General features: G+C 41.5%; 1 protein-coding gene across 2 annotated transcripts; it reads right to left on the reverse strand.

Moving 5' to 3' along the window:
* Positions 1–70: 70 nt before the first annotated feature.
* Positions 71–19843, reverse strand: LOC149456937 (antigen-presenting glycoprotein CD1d-like). 2 transcript variants are annotated; one of them, XM_089684212.1, is made up of 6 exons: positions 19687–19843; positions 16228–16482; positions 13780–14058; positions 7690–7956; positions 2805–2910; positions 71–303 (listed from the first exon to the last, which is right to left on the reverse strand). In XM_089684212.1, exons 1-6 carry the CDS (start codon positions 19748–19750, stop codon positions 249–251), a joined length of 1026 nt encoding a protein of 341 aa, XP_089540338.1. In that variant the 5' UTR covers positions 19751–19843; the 3' UTR covers positions 71–248. The 2 variants fall into 2 exon arrangements, with proteins under 2 accessions (XP_089540338.1, XP_089540339.1); XM_089684213.1 differs by lacking the exon at positions 13780–14058.
* Positions 19844–23384: the final 3541 nt, after the last annotated feature.

Consider the following 23384-nt stretch of genomic DNA (forward strand, 5'->3'; position numbering starts at 1 on the left):
TAAACATTTCTAAATATGAAACATCAGTGCAAAATTAATGACTTTGGAGTCAAAATGATACAATAGTTGCTTATTTTTGGTCCCATATTTTTATTTATTTGCTAAACATTATTATTAATTAAACAGATGTGAACAAAACTGCAGACATTGTTCTACATTGCAGTGAAGCTGTGTAAGCTCTTGTCCGTGGTCTGGCACAGTTCACAGCACATCTCTGTCTATTCTTCTCTAGGAGAGTTGCTTCATAGTCATCCTAATGATAGAAGGGTTTCTTCTGTATATCGTGAACGAACAATACCTGTCCTGTAACAGGAAAAAAACCTAAGCTTTATAAAATACAAAGTAGAAAAGGCAATGATCATCCAGCTCTGAATAGTAATTATCTGTTCTTTTTCTCCATAAGGCCCCATTCACACCTGAGCGTTTGTTTTTGTGCATTTTTTTGCGTGTTTTTATGCCCGTTTGCAAACTTTTGATCAGGCTTTTTCGGGGTTTTGAGTTCTGGCCTTTTTGTGTAAGCCAACAGAGAAAAATGTAATCGGTGACATCATTTGTTCCATGTTTTGCCATTGCAGAGAAACACTCTTGGTCATGCAACAAAATGCGATAAAGCGCATGAAAATACGTGATTTCCGTGTTTCCATGTATTTCTATGGGAACAGAAATTTGCCAAAAACATATCAATCTGCTCGAACGGAGCTACAAAAGTAGCTCCAAAACTTTTTTGAGCTTCAGGAGTTCTGTTTCATTCGACTTGGAGTGGAGATGTCAACCATCTCCATAGAGTAATATTGATTTTCTCCCTGAGAGTTTTGGAGCTTCGAGCTTCAGGCTACAAAACGTTCAGTTGTGAATGGGGCCTCATATAGCCAATTAGGATTCTGTAAATCTAAGCAGACCCCACATGTACTTTCTTACAAGATATATGAATGGGGCACAACAAACATGGAAAATCATTAGCGCGAGCCTTCCAAGACAAAAAATGGCACCTTATACCCAGTAACAATAACCCAAACATTTCATGAATTTTACCTAAACCTGCACGTAGCGCTACTCCCATAGTTGCCTTCCTCCATGATACCAGACCATATCTTCAGTAGATGACCCCTCAATCAACATAGCAGAAGCCAAGCCTCAGCATTCAGGCCCTCAGTTCACCCACCTGAGGCCACATGGCAGCAGTTGCCTGGGAGGGCAGCATGCCCCCTCTAATCTGGACCCAGAGCCCAGTGTGCTCACTGAATATCTGAATATATACAGTTACCCAGCATGCCATTAGAATGCCATTAGTCTCTCAGGAATAGGCTGCCATTAGTTTCTCAGGGATAGGCTGGGGCTGTATGAATATCCATGCTGCCATCTGCATAGCTCCAAACCTATTATCCAGAAGCTTTTCAAGCTTTCTGGATGCAGAGAGAGCTATCAGGCTGGCAGCAGCTGATCACTCTAATCAGACCTAACTAGAAGAACACAGCAACATTGATTACTGTGTGCAAGTTAGGCTTTGACCTAACAACAATCACAGCCACACTGACTACAGTGTGACAATTAAATGTACCTATCAAAACAGATATCTCGGTTGATGAATGAATCAAGGCCCTGCAGGTAAAGCTCTCACCCTTTCTCCACCTTGGACTACCTCTAATGGTTTAGGCGCTAATGGTTTAGGCTTTTTATACACACACTATGGATGTAAAAACAACTCACCAATTATGCTCTTGCTAGGACATCGATTTTTTTTCCCCATGCTTGTTGGACTATCACTTTAATACATGGTCAACCCACCATCCATTTCTACTTTATCAAATAATTTGAAACTCTACCTCTCAATTAACATTTTAACTCCAGTAACACAACCCCCATGGACCAATAGACACAATTGACTCTCACAATTTATATGAATCTTCAAAGTTAAGTCACTGATAGAGCTAAACGCAATTGAAAAGAAAACTGTCATTAAATGTCTTATCCTGGATACTTATCCCAATGGGAAAAAGAACTCAACGATCCAATTACATATGATCGAAAATATATGATTCTTCAACTCTCTCATGTATCTTCCATATTTTCCAAAATTATAGAAATTAACTACAGACTGTCATCCAGATGGTATAACACCCCGACACAATTAGGTAAACTTTTTTTATGACTTTCTCCGGATTAGCAATTTGTGTTACCAAGCAATTGAACAGGCGTACCTAATAAAGTGGACGGAAAGTGGATATCCAATTAATTGCACCTACTCCTGTGCAGTTGCAGTCAAGACCACTCCCCTCCCATCTCCAGCTCCTTTCTCTTCATTGTACCCTGTTTCTCTATCTTCTTTTTCCCCCTTTTCTTGCTTCCTTTTTTACATTTTCATCCAAGAGCAGAATGGGAGGTTTGAAAGTTGTGATGCATCCTGTACTATTTGCATAACCCAATTGGTGGTATCAGAAAACCTGCATAGATGTTAGTTCCTGGTTGGATTAAGGTGTTCTAAGGTGTGAATATGGGGTATCTTCCTGGCACTTCAGAAACTGAAGAAGTGGCTTAGAAAAGCTATTCTTTATGAGGTCAATGACATCAGAGAAGACAATCTGAACCCATAATCCCCTTGCTCCCTGCCAGACAATAAAACAAAGGATTCACAGGGGTTCCTACTTATTTGCTAACCAGAATGAGTACAAGTAGGAAGCCAATATTCCAGGATGACTCCAAGCATGCTGATTCCTGTTTTGCTGTAATCCTGAACCAATATACAGAATTTCAATGTGGTGTGAACCATTTGTCAATCTTGCTGCTTGGAGATGGCACCATCTTACCTGCGCTTTTTAAAGTGCTTCAAAAGGAATGCCAACCCAACCACACACATAATAGTTACAATGGTGATCCCGGCAATTAGCCCACTTGATGTGCGATGATTCCTATCTGCAATAAAGAAATAAGATCAGAAGTTTAAGTGGTTCTAAAGGCAAAACGTTTTTATCTTATTGCATTCTCTGCATTAATAGCTAAGTTTACCTTTGTAGAAAAAACAATAAATGCACATATTTTTCTTGCAGGAGCCTGAGAAGCATAATCAGTGTACCAGGGCATTGGCGTCCCTAGAGGGGTGCGGGGGGTGCAGGCCACACTGGGTGACACCATCACAGGGGGTGCAGGAGCAGAATGCCAGCAGAACTTCTGGGCTCTGTGAAGGTCCTGGCCAGTTATTGGGGTGATCATGGATTCCTGGCACAGTGACAGCTTCCCCCGGGGTAGTGGTAAAATGAGTATCCCGGCCCCTGAAGATATGTATCCCCTGAAGCAACTGCACATGCGCCGGTTTCAGGCAGAAGAAGCCGATTGCCGATCTCCAACTTTAGCACAGAGCTGCCACAGTTAACCCCTTACAGGCCCCAAACCACTGAAACTGATGGGTTGCAAGATCAGTTAACCCCGTATAGGTTTAACCTGTATGGGGTTAACTGATCTTGCAACCCATCGTGATCTGCGGGATCAGCTTCAGCGGCTTGCAACCATACTGGGTGACACCAACCCTAGGGACGCCTCTGGACAATATCAGGCTTCTGTAGACAAGGCTGTCTGAAAGCTGCAGGGCTTGTGAATGAACTACTAGAGCACTCATCAGCACTGTGGCAGTTCATTCAGAACTACAAGTCGCTGCCATGGTGGCTGATGGTAGTTGTAATTCATTCATTCATGTTCCAAAAAGGGAAATTAGCCTTTAAGTTAAAAGAACCTTTCAATAGCAGCTCCCCCCAGTCCCTGTTAAACACCTACCTGAGTCCTGTATTGATCCAGCACTGTGCCCATCTACAGGTCTTACATACTGTAGTTACAAAGTTATGGTAAGGTTGAATAAAGACGTCAATCCATCTAGTTCAATCTGTGCATGTGAGTTCATGTCAAAAGCATGGCCTGTATCCCTGTATATTGTGTTTGCCAAGATACCTGTCCAAAATTTTTTAAAAACTATTAATGCTTCCTGCTGACACCGCCAGTTGTGGAAGAGAGTTCTACATCCTTACTGCCCTGATAGTGAAAAACCTAGTTTAAGGTTAAATCACTTCTCTTCAAATCTCATTGAATGGCCCTGTGTCTTATTACACACTCTGAGACTGAGCAGTTTATTCCCTATACTAGTATCACCATTGAGATACTTGTATATCGCTGTCATATCTCCTCTCAAGCATCTCTTCTCCAGGGAGAGTAAGTTTAGTGTTTGTAATCATTCCTCATAACTAAGATCCATCCAGCCCCCTTATTAACTTTGTTGAACTTCTCTGGACTCTCTCCAGTTTCCGCACCTCCTTCCTGAGGATTGGTGACCTGATTATTTTAGCTGCCCTGATTGCTCTCTTACACTTTTTATTGCACTCCTTGTAGTGTTGGAACGCTGACAATGACCCCTCTGCCTTATATTCTTCTCTCCCCTCTTTCTGTATTCACACAACACAGAGGCAACTGTAGGAGCATTGGCTTCTGTCAATCAAATCCTGTTAGGAGGGAGCAGGGGGGTGAGTCCCAGCTGTACTGTGTGTGTCTATGCGCACAGCCTGGATCAGGAGAACCCCAGCACAAGTGCCCCATAGCAGCCGGCTTGCTATGGGGGCACTTGCAGAAAAAGAGGAGGGAACTGCACCAGCGGGGGACCCCAGAAGAGAAGGTAAGCCGTTGCTCCTCTCATTACACAGAGGTAAGTATAACATGTTCATTGTTTTAAGACAAAAATATTAGCCTTAAAAATCACTTTAAAATGTAAAGTGTATCTTAAACCAAACAATGAACTTCTCTTTTTTTTGCTCCCTTTCAGTATGGTAAATCCGTGGGGAGATGCAGCGTGGTGCAGTGGCAGTATTCACTCAGAGCCCAGTTGCAAAGAACAGAACTTGTATTAATGCTAAAATTCAGCAAAACACAAGCCGGGTGGTAAGGAGCCCAACCGGGAACAGTCACAGAATGCAACAGCTGTGTGTAGCAGAGCAGGTCTCGGGTGTGTCGACAGCGTCTGTCTTGAGGTGCGTAATCCGGTCTGGCCAGTCTGCGCCCCAAATGGAGAGGTGTCCAGGAAGGATGGCATGAACCTATCCTTTTCCTACTCATCTTGAACCTCTCCCTGCTGCTAATCACTGTCCCTCACAGACGGGTGACCTGTCCCTGCACTACTAACATGCAACATGCATGCCAAGTCTGGGAGTCAGGACCTCAAATAAGCTTTGCCTGACCCAAGATGGCTGCCGAGTCACAATGGTCAGCAGTATGCAATCAAATAGCTTCCCAAAACACCTCCGCTATGCTTTGGAGAAGATGGAAAGGTGAGATGTTCTCGTTTCCTAGCACACTTCCTGCGCTAGGGTGACAAGGGTGTTCCTCCATACATAAAGTACAGTGAACATGTCATCCTAGGACAGGAAATGTGTTACTGGCAGGAAAATTTAAAAAATGCTGAAAGCCTAGAAAAAATCATGCAGTCACCACATCTAAAGACTGGTAATCTGCAGTGTATTACACCTTTTCTCTTAGGTTCAGATACACTTTAGGCCCCATACACACTGTACGTTTAGCCCCAGTGCATAGGGTTGTGGCATTTAGCTGGGAGTGGAGGGCTCAGGTGCGCCTTCTAGCTCTGTTGCCAGCAGCCTGTCAGGCTCTATGAGAGGCAGCTGTTGCGACTGGAGGGGTCTGGATGGTACACCCTGCGGTACTTCCATTTAGGGCAGCATGCATGCAGTCTAGGGTCTTGGCATTTGTCCCTGGGTGCATACTGCCTAAATGTTTGTACTGCTAGGTGCACCATCCAGCCTTGTCCAGGAATAGCAGCTGTCAGCCTCTCATAGAGCTTGGCAGGGTGCCTGCAGCATGGCTGGATGGTGCACCCATGCTCTCCAACCGCATTTAAAATCCCAGAGCTCCATGCACCAGGGCTAAAAGCCCATTGGGCCTTAAAGTCAACAAGTACAGTTAACCAGCCAATCAACCAATGATTTCCAGAAAAACACTGCTATTGTTCTGAATGTTAGAGTGCATCTGAACCCCAGAACAAAAATATATATATATTTTTTCATTTTATTTTAACCTAGTTACATTGCCAGCTGTAACTTCCTGTCCCATACCTCCCAATCTTTTGAGACAGGAACAAGGGACACCTATTAGCAAACATATGTAGGCCTAGGACACCACCCCCTGCCATGCCAACTTAGTTAAACCCATAAGTGTTTTTTTTTTACCACTACTATTTCTTCACACTGGCTTTTGAAATTTACAAATGCAACAATTTAGAAATTGGATGAAAGGTTTAGCACTGGGAAACACTTTTTGAAAGATAAAAAGTGCAATTTATATACAACTAAATAGATCAGACCAAAATGAGGGACAAATGAGGATGAAAGAGGCACAGAGGGACTTTGTTCCAAATCAGGAACAGTCCCTTGAAATCAGGAACAGTTGGGAGCTATGCCCTGTCCTAAGGTGATAACACTCACTCACTGGCCATCCGGAATACCAGCAAACATACAGATAATGTTTTGGATAACCTTAGTCATCAAATGAGGGTCATAGCAATATTACTGGGTTTACATTTTGGCTAAAGTCACATCTCCTTTTTTTTTCGTATGTTGCCATTCATCTCTAAGGTTTGTTTTGCTGGGAATAACTCCAAAGATGCAACAAAAATATTTTTTTACAACAAAAAATATTTTAAAGTTTTAGATAGCATAGGGAAGGGTTAACTGGCCATGTAGTGATGTGCGATTGCTGACAGGTCCGCCGGACAGTAGGTGGCAGCATGCGGTTTGCAGCAAGATGGCTTCCCGGCAATTTCCGGGACCAGCGTGACCTCATGCTGCCTCTATTCTTAAGGACAAATCATATGTATATCGGATGTTTGTAACTCAGGGACTGCCTGCATATCCCATGTTTCAGTAGTCAAAGTGAAAAGTGTCCTAGCCTGTCAATTGGTCACCCAACTAACAGGAGCAGTGATGAGTCTTCACGTTGCTCTCTCATGTCATAGGCATTGAAGAGGGGTCTTCTAGCGTCCAGTACTGGCTACAAGAAACTGATATCAATACAAATCTGGATGCTTAAACTAATTGTAATAAGAATTTTTTTTTTACTTAGCTGCATTAACTTTTTTTTTCAATCTGTGCCACTAATTCAATGTGTTCAGAATGTGCTTCTGTTAAAGCGATACTAAAGGGTCAGTTTTTTTTTTTTAATAATAAACATGTCTTATTTGTTCTGTGCAGTGGCTTTTGCACAGAGCATCCCAGATCCTACTCTTCTCATGTCCCCTGCCGGCGCTCCTGGCTCCTCTTTTCTGTTGGGTGCCCCCATAGCAAGCAGCTTGCTATGGGGGTACACAAACAGGTGTGCTCCTGAGCAACTGCTCTGCATGTCCATTCACACACGGAGCTGCGGCTTGGCCGCCTCTGTCTCCTCATTGACTCACTGGCTGTGATTGACAGCAGTGGGAGCCAATGGCTCCGGCTTCTGCCTCAGCCATCGAGGAGGCAGAGACCGAGGACAGCCGAGGTTTTCTTGAACATCGTTGGATTGAAATGTGGCTCAGTTAAGTATTAGGGGGCTGGGCAGGCCGCTGCACACAGAAGGTTTTTTATCTTCATTAATGGAATGCATGAAGATAAAAATCCTTGAGCCTTTACAACCACTTCAAGGTATATAAAATGTAAATGGATGACTCACCCAGATGTAATATTACTGGCTCTTTCAAACTGCTATGCTCCACCCGGCAGTAGACACTTTGCTCTTCTATCAAACTCCCAGTCATCAACACTGTTATCTGGTAAGTCCCGTCTCCATTGGGTAGGATCCCAGTTGACACCACATCTTCTATTTTATTCTCCTTCCACAAGCTCACGTTGATTGGTTTTGGAAAGAAGCCGGTCACCATACAGATGACCTCTGTTTCGGATTTGCCAGGTCTCCTGGTAATGTAGACTTCTGGCTTTGCTAAGAGATACAAAGCAATTAAGAAAAAGAAAAGAATGGATTTATTGTGAGGAGTAAGGCTAGAGTTTGGTTCTAGGGAGTTTATTGATAGGTAAAGTCACTGGGGTACAAGTGGCAGCATTTCTATACCCAAAACGTTTTTTTTTTAGTTCTGGATAGAATGGGGAAACGTTAGAACCACTTTCAGGTTTTAGGATTATGAGAGATTTCCCCTTACATTCTGTTCTGGGAACAACTATAAAAAACTGACAGATGTTCTAGCGTTTCTCTACTTAAAATGGAACTATGGACAAAATCCAAAATGACATATTATATAGTCTGGCAATAACAGTAATACAGCAGTCTTTGTAACTCCCCTCTACAACCATGACTGAGCACAGAACGGTCCATGGATCACTGAGGAGCAGGGATCACTGTGGTCTGGTTGGCAGAGGTGATGACATAAGCGTTCCTGAAACACTTGCTTAAAACCAACCCAATGTGAGTGCAGACCAGTGGGGGAATGGAGGAGGAACAATTCAACTCAGACACAGTTCAGTTCAACCTTGCCCAGTGTGAACAGACCCATTTTTTGAAACTTCCGTTCAGGGGCGGACTGACAACTCATTGGGCCCCCGGGCAATAGGGGATCGTGGGGCCCCTGTGTCCTTGCCCACACTCAAAGCACACCCAAAAAAGCCTATAAAAAAGGTACCAGGGGCATCTCATGGGGCCCCCTACTGACCCCGGGCCCTCGGGCAGTGCCCGAGTGTTCGAATGGTCAGTCCACCCCTGCTTCCGTTAACAGACCAGGATTTGGGATAGACTGATATACTAATGGCACTAAATGACACCGTTCATACATGTCAGTAAGGCCGGGCATACATGGGTCGATTTCCGAACGATTTTTCATTCAAAAATTGGACCTAAGAATAATCAGCCGATTTTCGCTCTTTTAGTGGGGCCGATTTTCGTGGTTTCTCCCCATTTTGTTTATCGGGCATACTGGAAAATTCATGAAAAATGACTGATTTTCGAAATCATTAGTGGCACCTTCGGATTACAGAACAAACGATGTTTTAGATTTTCGATTGCAAAATTGTTTGGAATTCAACCCATGTATGGGCTGCTTAAGTGTCAGAACTTGTGAATGTGTCAGAAGCAACGCCTCATGGGACATATAGTCCTGGCAGGAGAGGGAAGTGATTTCAAGTTATTCTAAAGGCATTCTTTTTTTTACCTTGCTGTAGAGGCACTCTATACTATATTTGCTACAAGGGCATTCTGAAGGCAGTAGGAGACAGAAGCACCGGTGAGGATCCCCAGAAGAGGAGAAACGTGGCTGCTCTGTGCAAAACCATTGCACAGTGGAAGTAGGTGTGACAAAAAAAAACAACCTTTACAATCACTTTCAGGGCTCTGTGCAGGGAAGATCAGCATCTGAACCCAGAGAAGCTGGAGGCTGAGAGACTGGAGGTAATTTGAGGCATTACAATTACAGTTTAAGTAAAAGATTACCAGTATTGAGCATTATATTTAAAATGCAAAAAAAAAAGTCTTCAGTACTTTCATATAAAAGATTTACATTCCCCTCCGCCCATGATATAGCTTCATGCCTGGCTCACAGCTAAAATACCATGTATATCCTACTTCTGGGTATAGTGTGTGTATATATATATATATATATATATATATATATTATACTTTAATTGTTTCACAGTATAAATGCACCCCTTATGGTAGTGATTATCTGCTGTTTTTGTACTATAAAGAACAATTTTTTTTTCTAACCCTATCATGACAGCTGATAAAAAAAAGCATGCTGCTGCTTCTGTATGTCTTATACTGGCCATCCACATATTGATTTTTGGCTGAGAATATTTATTTGAATATTCCACTTAAAATTCTTTGTAAATTCAATGAATGAATGAGAGTCTTTTGAAAATGTCACTTGCTTTTAACATTCAATTTAAGGCCTTATGCACACAGGTAGTTTTTGTAGCCACTTTTAACCTCTTGGCACTGGCTGCACGCAAATGTGTGGCCTCCCGGTGTCTGGGCCTTGACCCTGAGCGGCCGCACATTTGCGTGCAATTAAGAAAAACATATGCGCTGAGAGTGCGTGCCCTGCGCTCTCCCAGCACACATGTCCGGTACTCAAGGAAAGGTCCCGATCTCTTCTTTTGATCGGGACCTTTCCCAATCATGTGACAGCAAATCTCGGCAGTCACATGACTCTGAAACCCTGCCCCGCCTCCTACCTTAAAGGGCCAGGAGGTGTCGGCACCAAAGGGCTAAGGACGTCACACACACGCTTTCAGTATCAGTAGCATTTACTAACAGGAGAAAAAACCAGGGCCCATGCATCCAAGAGCAGCAGCATAGTGGCAGAAAAAATGCTTGACATGTATAAACACCTCTAAACGCGTGTTAACGCTAGGTGCATTTAGTGCTTGACTGTTAAATAATTTCAATGGTCTGAATAAATTATTATTCTGGCCAATGAAATGAATTATCGCCCAAGTGCTTGGTGCCTGTAAATGCACCTAAAAACTTGTAAAAGCTTTAGACACTTTGACAAGCATCAGGCTTTTTTTGCCAAAATGTTGCTGCCAAGAGGAGGAGCTTTTTTAAAACATGCTGTGTGCATGAGGCCCTAAAATAAATGTAATTTTTGAACAAAAACCACATACACTATTCAATTTGTTTTATCAAGAAAGGTTTCTATTCTGCTCTTTCAAAATTTTTCATCACTTTGGTCAAAAACAAATGTCGATTTGACCCCACTAACGATTAGAAAACCAAACGAACGTTCTTAGAATGAACATTTTCAAAGAAGAAATTTGTTTTTGTTTGGCTGGCATAACCTGAATATACATGGTCTTAATATCGGCCAGTTCAGCAGGAAATTTGTACAGCGTTCCTTCCATCAGAAGCCGGTCTAATGTTGGCCATATTATAGTTGAAAACATTGTTCAAAATTTGTTTCGAATAGCATCATGTAATGACCAAATTTTGAACGATAAATCTGTCAATGGACATAAATGAATCAGTTTTTCGTTTGTTTTGTCACATATGCTCGTTACGAACGTTTTATTTTCCAACCTTTTCCTTTGATTTTATGGTTCAGAAAAATCAAAACCGAGATTCTATTTGAGCCCATTAACTGGACGTAAACAAACCAAACTGTCCAAATGATGGATTTTCAAATGTTTTTTTGGCTAGTATATGGCCACCATAAGGACCATCTTTTCTCAAAGGGACATGCTGGAAAACCAACATAATTAGTGTGTTCTGGTGGGGACCTGTGAGAACACAAAGGCACAGTGGGAGAAATCGCTGTTCTAACATCGCTTAGAGAGTACAACGATCTCTCTGAAAAAACTGAATGTGTGTACAAGGCTCAAGTGATAGCAGGTGCAGGTAGCATGCATGTATCAAGCTACCTGCCTATGACAAGGGACTCTGCAAGGCATAATATTATCTCCCAATCCTGTCTGAAAATCTGCAAAACTGTGTTTTAGGTCTTTTTACATTTTGGTTTTGTTTATGTAGTGCCCCTCTAGATGGCCAGGGGGAGCTAGTTGCTAATTGATAGTTAGAAAGGATGAGCAGCAGCCTGGGAATAGTAAGCTGGGTCAAATTTGGGTCAGGGTTGAGAGGCTCTGCATATCAATTCCTTGATACCTCCCCCTGCTCTAGAGTCTTGGAGAAGATTCTTGAAGTAGTGGGCAGGGGTGAAAAGGGGCTGATCTGCATACTTAGGGGATCCTGACAAATCCCCAGGCAGGAAGCTTGGCATAAGGTCAGGTATGAATGACTGAGCTTGCTCAGCAGCAGGAGAGTTTGGGTGAAAGATGGGAGAGAGGAAGAGATGCAGAAGCCTGGGAGAGGTCCAGTGGGAAGGGTAGGTAAGGTAGGTAGCTGTCCTATCCAAGAAGAAATAGGGTGGGGACTTCTTCAGTTTGGTGCCAAACCTGACCGAGCAGAAGTCCCCCTACAATTCTGGCGTAGTTGGCAGAATAGAACCTTGTGTCATGTGTCAGGATCTGTGAGTTGATGGGAATTGGAAGAAGTTTGTCTGTGCTGGGTGCACTCGTCGGTCGTGGCCAGTTGCAGCAGATTACTCTGAGGCAAGCATAGCAAAACCTTGCTATACTGCTCCAAGCTTTGATGATACTTCCCATGTGCTTCCCAAGGGTTCATTGGAACTCTTAGTAGCGGAGTGTGTGAAGAACTGACCCAGATGATGACATCATGGGTGCGCTGAAGGCCTTTGGGGACATTTTTTACAAAGTTCTCCTGGGGAGAATGGAGCCACCCGAACAATGTGGGTTGCATTGTGTAGTGGAAGCAGATTGGGGGAATTCCAGCAATCCCCTGAAGCAGAAAGAGGCATGGCATCTGGGATCTCTAGACCTGGTATGGCAGGGCAAGGATGGTCTGCAATGGGGATCCCCTACCAGGACCAAGGGTGAGTGCCCCCCCAAAACCAGAAAAGTTGAGTTCCATAGGGAACCCGAAAGAGAGCCACAAGGATCAATTGTCATTACAGTAACAGTTACAGTAAAGTGTAGAAAATGAATTTTATGTGTGGACATTCCTTTATTCTCAACTATTAAGGCCCCAGGTCAGAAATGTTAAGAGTGAGCTTATGGTTAGTAGTGGGGAAAAAGTGGAACAACACCTGACTAATCCTACAAGCCTACAGGTATGTAAAAGCTCCTTTTTCTAAAAGCTTAATGGTGGGTTTTAATCTACTGGGGATTTTTTTATAAGCTCAAACAATTCTAGAAAAAAATTGCTGGATGAAAAACGTTGATAATAGTGTTTTTGCGGCAGCTTGTAGTGATGTTATAGTTGTGTTTAGAAAACATTTAGGAATGTTAGCATTTTAATAGCATTTATATATGAGTTTTGAAATTTTCTCAATAGAGCCAATTCTTAGAGTCTTCGGTGTGGTGCCAACACCACAGATACCTGCTTTCTCAAGGAATTATAATTTCAGATTCACTTTCAGCATCACCTGCTGGTAAACTCTGGCATTGCAACTCCTTGAACCAAATCAGATAGAACATTTGATGTTTGTTTGATACATACTGTATTTTATGTCCTATCAGTGAGGGGAAAGAGATAAGGGAAATAAAAAATTGACCCTTTTAATAAGAACTTCAGCTCTACATTTTCCAAGGGTTTCCCCACTTGTCTGATGACATCTAAAGTCCTTTCCCTATCTACTCTGGTGTTAGTGATCCCCTCTAACACACAATGACATGTGAGTGCCAGTCACTGCAATAGTATTCTGAGCCCAGGCCAGTGGGCGGGTCTATGACAGTCTGCGTTTAGAGGAAGTGGGTTGAATGACACTGGCCCAGTGTCAACCCAAGAGACTGGTGACATCTGTTGACAAAAAGAAATTACTTCAAAGGGCAGCTCTGAATTGAAGGTGAATATTGCGGCAATAGCGGCTTTTTTTTATTTTTATTGGTCAATTAATTTTTACCTCTTATTCCATGGGTTCTGCTTTAAACTTGGATGTTACTTATACTTTTTTTGAGAAAGCTTCCTTCCCTGAAAACTAAAATATTTAGGTGAGCTGTTGATGCTCCTGCTGAGACATTTAAGTGCAGTCCTTTTTTGCCTTTCTGCTCAGTGCAGTAGTATTCTGAGCCCAGGCCAGGGGGGCGGGTCCATGACAGCCTGGGTTTAGAGGAAGTTGGTTGAATGACGCTGGCCACCATTCAACTCAGGAGACTGGTGACAAAAGCTGTTTTTTGTGTTACTGGTCAATTAATTTTTACCTTCTATGCCTTGAGTTCTCATTTAAACTTGGATGTTACTTACACTTTTTTGAAAAGGCTTCCTTCCCTGTATGTGAAAATATGTAGGCAAGCTTTTGACACAAAAACATCACACTATTTTTCAATTGGTTGATAGTGTCCACATCTTTCTGCAAGATTTTCTGTATAGCTTCTGCTTCAGGGTTGCTCTCTGCTTCCCACACTCCTGCTGTGACATTAAGGTGCAGTACTTCTTGTCCTTCAGAAGCCAATGTGTAGGTGGACCCCTTGGTGTCATTGATGGTTGAGGTACATCCTATCCAGCACTGAAGTGTGAAAGCACCTATGGTGAATTAATTCTCAGTTACTTTAGAACAAAATGTTGAAATTGTTGCACAATGGCCTAGTTATATGTTTTAAAGGCAGATTTATAAATACATAGAAAGCTAATGGACATTTGTACCATTCTAGATTCAATAAGCAAGACTATTTTGAAAATGATAGGACTGTTTATAAAAGGAGTGTGAGAAAAATTGTGAAGAGCTGCTCCCATTATTTTGCAATATCAACAATGATGATGCAGTCAAGAGGAATAGGGGGTGTCTTTGATGGGCTGACTGGTCAGGAAGAGGCAGTAGGGCCAGATTTAGACCTTGGAGGGAACTTCAGATTCGGGGGAACTTCATATATATAGAGTTGGTTTACATTCTTAATGACAGTCACAGTTATTATTTTTTGTGTTAGAAGCCTGTAAAGCATTGCACCAGCGATCAGCAGATTGCTTATGCCATGAAGGTCTCCTTCAGGTCTCCTGCAGACTGTAAGTGTATCTGCTTGCTCTTACATCCCATACGGGCAAGCTGATACCTACATGGAAGAAAAATATATTTTAAATATATTTTAAAAATATTCTTCCCAAATATATTGACATATATTTGAAATGCTACAATTTTGACCGTATTCAATATATTTTTTTAAATATATTCAGATCTTCAGATTTTTTTTAACATATAAAAAAGTCCTTTTAACATATATTTTTACATATATTCGTAAATGCATTCCAAAAATGTAGATTTGTATTTTTAAAGACATACAGTATATTTGAATTGTATTTTTTAAAATATTTTTCATATATTTTGTAATAAAAACGCATTTCAACATGCAGTGTGTATATATATATATATATATATACTAACAGAAGCAGTGTTGTGTTTCATTCCAAACTGAATTTACTTCTGTGAACAGTTCTGTAAAACTGCAATACAATTACATAAACTGAAATTACAATATGATTGTATACATGTCTCTCACAAAAGTTTATAATGAACACATTTCTTACAAACAGCTACCTACAAACCACACTGAATACATTGAAATGCGCTCAAGCTATGTATGTGACTTTAACGAACACAATTAAAGAACTTACAAGCATATGTGTATCAAAGGAAGAATGGAAGAGACCTTCACTGGAGTTCTTCTAGAAGCTGAAATGACTGCAGTGGTTTATGGGAAATCTTTATTCCTAACAAACATGAGGCACTTGCCCCAGACGGCATCATTTGTGATGAAATGCATGGGGTGGAGTCTGTGTTCCTGACGTCATCATGCTGTTTCTGGTTACCAGGAAGTTGGATTGGTTCCCAGGACCAGAGGTCTTATATTTGTATACAGCACTTATTTGTCTACATAAATGTGAGTGGAATTCAATACTTTTTGATAAAATTGTCCATAAGGTTTTACCCGATGTTTGCTCTCCTGTTTCTTCCTTTATGGTCTGATTGAATACATACACCGGAGAGACATATAGAATGGGGATAGTCTGATGGGATCCTTTCCATTTATAATGATTGTCAAGCATCTTTCCTCTGCTTGAGAATTATGGCGGATACACATTTCCAGGCCATTACATTCATGCGTTTATGACTCTTATTAGCTTAAGGGTCCATATGTTCTGGTAAGAGTCCTACCAATACTTGGTGGTGGTGCACTTGTTTTATTTGAAGACACACGGTGTTTGATTATACACGATCTGAATATTGGGACTTTTTTCTACGATTTTCTCAATTGGGACTTGATTATATGTTGATAGGGTTTTTTTTTTTACACATTTTTCATTATTCATGTACTTACTTGTAAATAATGATGGTTTAGCGCAGCAATTTTTTTATGTTTATCAATTTATTTGTTTTGCCAGCAGTATTCTTTTTATTTTATATTTTACTTTTTGTGTGACTTTTTTGCCATTTTTTTACTTCCTGTTCTTGTTGAAGGGAATAATAAAACCAGGGAACACCCAATAGATGGCTAGATTTGTTTGTTTCTCCCATAGAGTTTAATGGGGTTCAACACTATGTTTGAGTTTGGCAGATTTTTTTTCTGGGTTTGGCAAATTTTGTGTGAACCGAACTATACCTAGTTTGCTCATCCCTGGATTTAAGACCATGGTTTTTTTTTTTATACAGTTAAGTTTTTTTTATATAATCAATCTTCCATGTTTTTGCAGGTCACTCACCTGTAATCCCCAACTGTTTGCGGATTTCCTTGATCTTTAACTGGAAAGCAGAGAAGTATTTGTTTAGGAACACATTATATAGGCTCCAGAAGTCATCGGTCACGTTTCCCTTTGCCCAGCTCTGCTTGAATACAAACTCTGGCCTGTTGTAGGTAGCCGCTATCTGAATACCTTCCATCTCTATGGAACTCCAGTATGTCATATATCCATCGGGGGAGAAGTGGAAAGTCTGTAGCCAGTCCATCCTGATAGATCCTGATGAGTATAGAATGTATTATTCTGTAATATTTGTAATAAATGGAATACATCATGTTTTTCTATGTTTTCTCTGTATTCATTAATACATCATTAAAGTGGAACTTCACCCAAAAGGGGAAGTTCCGCTTTAAGCCCTCTTCCCCCCTCCTTTACCATAACCGGCATATCATTTTTTTTTTTTTTTTTGGGGGGGGGACAGGTGCCTAGGGGATCTGAGTAGATGTACTCCTCCTCCCTCCCCACATCACAGGTCCCAGATGACAGTGGGCCCATTCACAAAGGGCACCACAGCTCGTGTACATGCAGTGGGCGACCGGCTGTGAAGTCAAAAGCAGTGTAGCCGGATGACCACTGTTAGAATGCTGGTGCCGGCTAATGAAGAACAAGCCTAGGTGAGGATGGCACTGGGTCTAGGGTTGCCAGCTCATCCCTTTGAACCCGAACACATAATAATTACACAGGTTCTTGGGCTGATTTAATTCAGATAAGGCACTAAGTGAGTTTAATTACCACCTTAATCAGCCACAGAACCCATGTCATTAATATGTGTTCAGGTTTAAAGGGATGAGTTGGCAACCCTAGCTGTCCCTTTACAGAATTTGAAGCTGCTGATTTTTATTTTTATATTCCAGGTGAAGAACTGCTTTAAATACAAGCAGTGTAACTGCTCGACTCTGACCTGGTATGAGCCTCAATCAATCTCTGTACAACAAAGCTAAGGGATGGGTAGGCACAATGAGCCAATTAGTGGTGCTTCAGGGTAAGGCACATGCTGATAGAAAGAGAGATCAGAAGGATGAGCTCAACGGTCTGTTCCTTCTCCATTGCCTGTCCTGTCACGGGTTGGGGGGAGGGAAAACACCTGTAAGTGAAAGAGAAACTGCAGAAGGGAAAATTGTGGTCACTTGCTCTTCCAGAGAGGTTTGTGCTGTGTGGCAGAGCTTTGTAAATTTCAGGACTAAATTGACAGAAATACAAATCCTTCGGCAGTAAAACAGCTCTCTTATACTGTATATACCTGTTTATTAGCAGAGTTCAGCTTCATAGTGTGCTCTCACTGTGCTGTGAGTGTGCTCTGACTGTGCACTCTCTCTGTGTGCTCTGACTGTGCACTCTCCCTGTGTGGTGCGTGTGTGCTCTGATTCTGCAGTCTCTATGTGTGGTGCGTGTGTGCTCTGACTCTGCAGTTTCTATGTGTGTGCTCTGACAGTGAAGCTCACTGCCAAAAGAAGATGAAGGAGCTACTTTTGCACGTTATCAAGCGTTGGGCAGCACATTCAAGGGAATGGGCTGCCGTATGCAGTCACATGACAAATGCAAAAGGCATCATCCTATTATCTTTTTTTTCTGGATGCTCTGTAATGTAAAAGCAAACCTAGTAGCTAATTAGCGGCTGCATTGCTTTTACAAGTGGGGTGCCTTCCCCCTTTAGCCACTCTGATGCCTTCCATGAGTGTTTACATTCCTTGTGATAGCAATAAAAGGGATCAAAAAGAAACATTTGAAGGGACAGTGTGAAAAAAAGTTAATAAAATAAACATTACTAATAAAAAATTTTTAACTGCCCTTGTCCCCAATGCTCGCATGCAAAAACACATATGGAGGTTGCACACACATATGTAACATGCAACAGTGATTGCACCAAACATGTGAGGCCCAGTCATGAACATCAGAGTGAGAACAATAATTCTAAAGCCTTTTAAAGCATGACATGTTAGGTATCTATTTATTCTGCATAACATCATTTTTTATATTTTACAAAAACAAATCCGTATTATGTTGTGTTTGTGTGCACTAAAATTCATCAAATTGTATTTTTTTCACAAAATGTGCATTTGACAAACCGCTGTGCAAATACCATGTGACATAAAAATGGAAAAACCCACCATTTTATTCTTCAATATATGTTTGGGGGTTCCTAGTAGGAGATAAATTTCAGAACTAGCCCCGTAGGGATGCAGTTAAACCTTAATATGAATCCACCCCTACACCTAACTACTAAACCTAATCTTCAAGCTAAAAACTGTAAATCCAGCAAATCAGTATGGAGTTCAGTGAGCCATTTTTAAAGCTTCATAGCTGATGATAGCAAGAGCAAATTGGTCCTCAATATCATTTCTGTTTTCAACTTTATTTGCTTGCCAGCATATGTGGTGGTCTGTTGGACAATAACATAGTGTAAGCCAGAATCCTGCTTTCAGCCTTACCCCAGACCCACCCAAGCTCCACCATACAACTCTCTGAAGACGTCCTCCAACATCCCATGTGACATGAAAATGGAAAAACCCACCATTTTATTCTCTAATATATGTTTGGGGGTTCCTAGTAGAAGATAAATTTCAGAACTAGCCCCGTAAGGAAGTAGTTAAACCTTAATATGAATCCAACCCTACACCTATCTACTAAACCTAATCTTCAAGCTAAAAACTGTAAATCCAGCAAATCAGTATGGAGTTCAGTGAGACATTTTTAAAGCTTCATAGCTGATGAGAGCAAGAGCAAATTGGTCCTCGTTATCATTTCTGTTTTCAACTTTATTTGCTTGCCAGCATATGTGGTGGTCTGTTTGACAATAACATAGTGTAAGCCAGAATCCCCCTTTCAGCCTTACCCCAGACCCACCCAAGCTCCACCATACAACTCTCTGAAGACGTCCTCCAACATACCATGTGACCTGAAAATGGAAAAACCCACCATTTTATTCTCCAATTTATGTTTGGGGGTTCCTAGTAGAAGAGAAATGTAAGAACTGGCCCCATAGGGAAGTAGTTCAACCTTAATATGAATCCTCCCCTACACCTAACTACTAAACCTAATCTTCAAGCTAAAAACTGTAAATCCAGCAAATCAGTATGGAGTTCAGTGAGCTACTTTTAAAGCTTTAGAATGAATAATGTTGACCACCAAAGTGGACATGTTCATAGCTGCTGATAGCAAGAGCAAATTGGTCCTCATTATCATTTCTCTTTTCAACTTTATTTGCTTGCCAGCATATGTGGTGGTCTGTTTGACAACAACGTAGTATAAGCCAGTAACCCCCTTTCAGCCTCACCGCAGAACCACCCAAGCTCCACCATGCAACTCTCTCTGAAGACGTCCTCCAACATTATGCAGGTGTAAGCCCTGACATTCACTAGATCATAAATAATCACAAGACCAAATCCTTGTACTAAACTAAACAGGTTCATGAATTGTACTTACCTGTAGCTGTGAAGCTCAGGAGTAAGCATAGGGACAAAGTAATAAATGGAGAAAGCACTTTCATCCTTCTTCCTTTTAAAATCGCAGAGATAAGACCTTGGATCACTTTGGTAATGTAAAGGGAAACGACAGCACAGCGGATTATAACGTGTACAATCAAAGACTTAATCTGAAATAAAACTTCCTCATTACAGAAGTGGCAGAGCACACAGCTGTGGAGGAGTACCACCCTTGTGGTTAAATTGTGACCAAGCTTCATCTACTGATGCTGGCTCTATTTATAGGTCAGGCTGTCCTGGGTGATGAATGATTGTTCCCTCTATACCATCATTACACTATTTTTCAATGGTCATGAATTAACGTGGGCAAACTTCTGGCCAAAACAAGTCACAAGAGCTAACAATTTGAAGGAATTGATATCTCAGCCACCTTTCCATGAAAGGATGAGCTCGCAGCAGCCATATTGTCAGTAGACATGTGCAAGTCGGAAATGTTTGATGCATTCATTCATTGAAGAATTTAGCTTTGTCATATTCGTTATGTTGTCCTGTAATTCACTTCATATCTTCAGCATTCGCTTCTTATATTTATTGGCCCAGGTGGATACGAAAAATTATGCAGATTTTCTGGAAGATTGCTATATATTTGATATATTATCAAATCAGACGGATTCGAATCGGAAGGATTCAATATTTTCTAACGCTAGTCCAACCCATCAAGAGAAATGGCATGAGCTGATTAGACATTTGACTGGTGCCGGGTGCATCTGAATAAAACAAATGGAACAAAATTTGTATCCTATCATTATCCAAATCCAAATTATTCGAACAAATTTGAAAATTGAATTAATTTTGCCATGGGCCCGAACTACTATCGCATTGTGGCGTCATCCGAATGAAACAAATGCATTTGTTAATTCGTTATAACTTTTTTTTAATTCGTTGACATGTCCATTTGGAGATTCGTATACATCTGAATCTCCAAAAATTTAATTTTCGTCCGAAAAAGGAATACAAATTAAGTGAAAACCTCATATCTAATTGTCAGTGTGAGTTGGACCTGTTAGGGAGAGCTGAACATTTCGTGTAGGCAGAGGTATGTTTTTTTTAACCACTTGTCATGGAAATTTTGTATTTACAGGTTGAACTTTAACCTCCCTGGCGGTATTCCCGAGTGTAGCTCGGGGTAACATTTCAGTACCAAAAGCGGTAACCCCGAGCTACACTCGGGAATACCCTGCGGCACTGCTCCGGCATGCGTTCTTCACTTACCTTACCCTGCGCTCCCACGATGTGTCCCCTGCAGCATCCCCGGCCATCTCCTCCGGCCGATGCCGGCATCCGGCTTCTGTGTCCTGTCCCTGTGACGTCGGGACGTACGGGCGCCGCCGCCGGCGGCGGGAAATTTAAAAATTTTAAAAAATGTCCTTTTTTTTTTTTTTACATTTTACATAGTAAAACATTGCTGTCTCAACCAATTTCACATACATTTTGTCCCGAGTGCTTTGTCCTGTGTCCTGCCTGCATTTTGTCTGTTCTTTCTGCCTGGAAACTGAGAAACGTCCATGGCGTCCAAAAAGTGTCCCTTTAGGTCAAAAGCGGTTTAGATCAGCTAGAGAATCAGAACCACTTGCAGAATTGTAAATCAGAACCACTTGCAGAATTGAGTGATAATGATTCGTGGGGGAAATTCGTCATCAGACACTGAAAACGATTTTGCGACTGAGCTCAGCAATGTGCGAACTTGGCGCTATATTTCACATTTCAGTGTTTTTGGTTTGATTATATTATTGAATTACATTTTTTATTATTTTTATATTATTTTTATGATTATTTATTAAATTATAATTTATGATTTTGTGTTTCAAATTTTATCATACCCGGGATGTTTACTAGACTCTTGTTCGGACAGATTTCAGTGAGTTTTTCCTAAAAATTACAGCCTACAATAAAAAAAATACATATTTCCATGCAAAAAAATGGTACCGCTTTCAGCACCAAAAATCTGAAATAATCATACCGCCAGGGAGGTTAAATGTGTCATATATTAGTGTTATTCATATGTCTCTCGTGTGGCTTAATTAAAGCTCTGAAGGCTGTAATTGGGCCATGCGCATTTACAATGTATGTATTACAGTACTCAGCTCGGTAACGGATGAGATGGCAGATCTGCGCTTATAGACCGGCGTGTATACCACCACGGCATTCGATGCGAATGCCGCTGGCGGTAGGCCGCGGGCCTGTATCCACATATCAGCAGCATAGTACCACATGGACTTTCGTACAGCAAGGCGCCAAGCAGTGCGAACTCTGTGTATGATCATGGATATCTTACAAGCCATTACCGACCTGAAACTGTATCTGGATGGATGTGTTTTAATAAAGATTGTATCGGGCCCATTCAGATATAGACTAACACTGTTTAATCTAGGGGATGCTTGTACAGAGAATTTACATACCAATAGGAGCTAATAGGAGGGGGAAGGTTGCTTCCCTGAGAGAGCTCATGGAGGGAGGGGAGGACTGGTGATAGATAAGAGGAAAGGCTACGCTCCAATCGTAATGTACATCCTGTGTATAGGTACTCCTCATGCATTGTTCTGTGGGAGGGGATTGACCTGACTCATGTGGGGGGACGTGTGTGTGTTTGTAATAAAAATTGGAGGCTGGGGTTGGATCGGCCTCTATGTGAATTCCAACAGCAACCTGAGAGTGTCGTGTGATCATTCCTAGGTAACTGGAGCTCCATTTCCCCACAATTCTGAGATAGCTAACCGAGTTGGAGGCGCAGGAATCGTGGAGCTAAGCTGCAGTCGTGGTAATCGAGATTCGCACAGCTTTATGGGGGATTGCTGCGCATCCAACTGCGAGTACTCACGGTAAGAAGAAATTCATTAAAAGCAAATTTCCAAGACACACTAAAACCCCTTAGGACGTACCAGTACATCCTCAGTTTGATGTGGCTGTATTAGGATCATGGCGCCAGCTGTAGAAGTTAACCTGATACCAACATTTTCAGTCAGCTTGTCCTCCAGAGGATTTACCCCCCTTCCTGACAAGGCCATTTTTTGCGTTACAGTGCTGCGTTACTTTAACTGACAATTGCGTGGTCATGCAACACTGCACCCAAATGAAATTTACATCCTTTTTTCCCACAAATAGAGATTTATTTTGGTGGTATTTGATCGCCTGTGCGGTTTTTATTTTTTGCGCTATAAGTGAAAAATAAAAAACATTTTGAGAAAAAAAATATTTTTGACTTTTTGCTATTAAACATGTCCAATAAAAACGTGTTACAAATCAACTTTCGTTATAAATTTAGGCCAAAATGGTTTCTGCTATGTCTGCTAAAAATACCAATATGTGTAAATTAATTGGTTTATGTGAAAGTTATAGCATTTACAAATGGCAGTATATATACTGGAATTTGTTTTTTTTTTTCACTAGTAATGGAGACGATCAGCGACTTATAGCGGGACTGCGGGACTGCAGGACTGCGGTGGGCATTCTAACACTGAGGGGAATTGACTTGGTGTCACTGACATCCCCAGTGACACCAATACAGTGATCAGTGCTAATAAAAACCACTGACACTGTACTAATGGTACTGAGTAGGAAGGGGATTAACATGTGGTGTGATCAAAGTGTTAGCTGTGTGCTGTTTTACTATGAGGCTGTGTTTCACTGTAAACACACTGC

Source organism: Staurois parvus, unplaced genomic scaffold (assembly GCF_062004578.1).
Source record: "Staurois parvus isolate SC_StPar_1 unplaced genomic scaffold, SC_StPar_1.0 ptg000340l, whole genome shotgun sequence".
In the NCBI taxonomy this organism is placed as follows: Eukaryota; Metazoa; Chordata; class Amphibia; order Anura; family Ranidae; genus Staurois; species Staurois parvus.